General features: G+C 66.0%; 1 protein-coding gene across 1 annotated transcript in view; it reads right to left on the reverse strand.

The window, feature by feature from the left end:
* Positions 1 to 329, reverse strand: part of GRIN2C (glutamate ionotropic receptor NMDA type subunit 2C) — a 21,001-nt gene that overhangs the window by 7,659 nt on the left and 13,013 nt on the right. The window contains exon 15 of the mRNA XM_015570559.1: positions 5 to 70. Within this exon, the coding sequence (XP_015426045.1) occupies positions 5 to 70 (66 nt within the window). The remainder of the gene's footprint in view (positions 1 to 4; positions 71 to 329) is intronic.

The following is a 329-nucleotide window of genomic DNA, read 5'->3' on the forward strand; positions in this document are numbered from 1 at the left end:
AGGCGTCGGGGCTGGGCGGCCGCGCGGGGCTGGCCGGGCTCTGCACCCCGCCGAAGCAGCTGTAGATGCCCTGGGCGGGGGCGCGAGACCCGCTGTGAGCGCGCCCTCCTCTCCGGGGCCCCTCCCTGTCTAGGCACCAGCCAGGCACCTCTAAGTCCTAGGTAGCAACTAACACTTGTTACGCGCCCCCCTGTGCCGGGCCCTGGGCGGCTGTGAGATTGCCCAGGACTCTCTGCGGCTCCGAGAAGTTGACCCCTTTGAAAGCCGCGCGGGGAGTAAGGCAGGGAGGGTCCCCCAAACTCCCAAAAGAAGTATGAAAAAAATTAGTA

The sequence above is a fragment of the Myotis davidii genome, unplaced genomic scaffold (assembly GCF_000327345.1).
Source record: "Myotis davidii unplaced genomic scaffold, ASM32734v1 scaffold172, whole genome shotgun sequence".
Lineage (NCBI taxonomy): Eukaryota > Metazoa > Chordata > Mammalia > Chiroptera > Vespertilionidae > Myotis > Myotis davidii.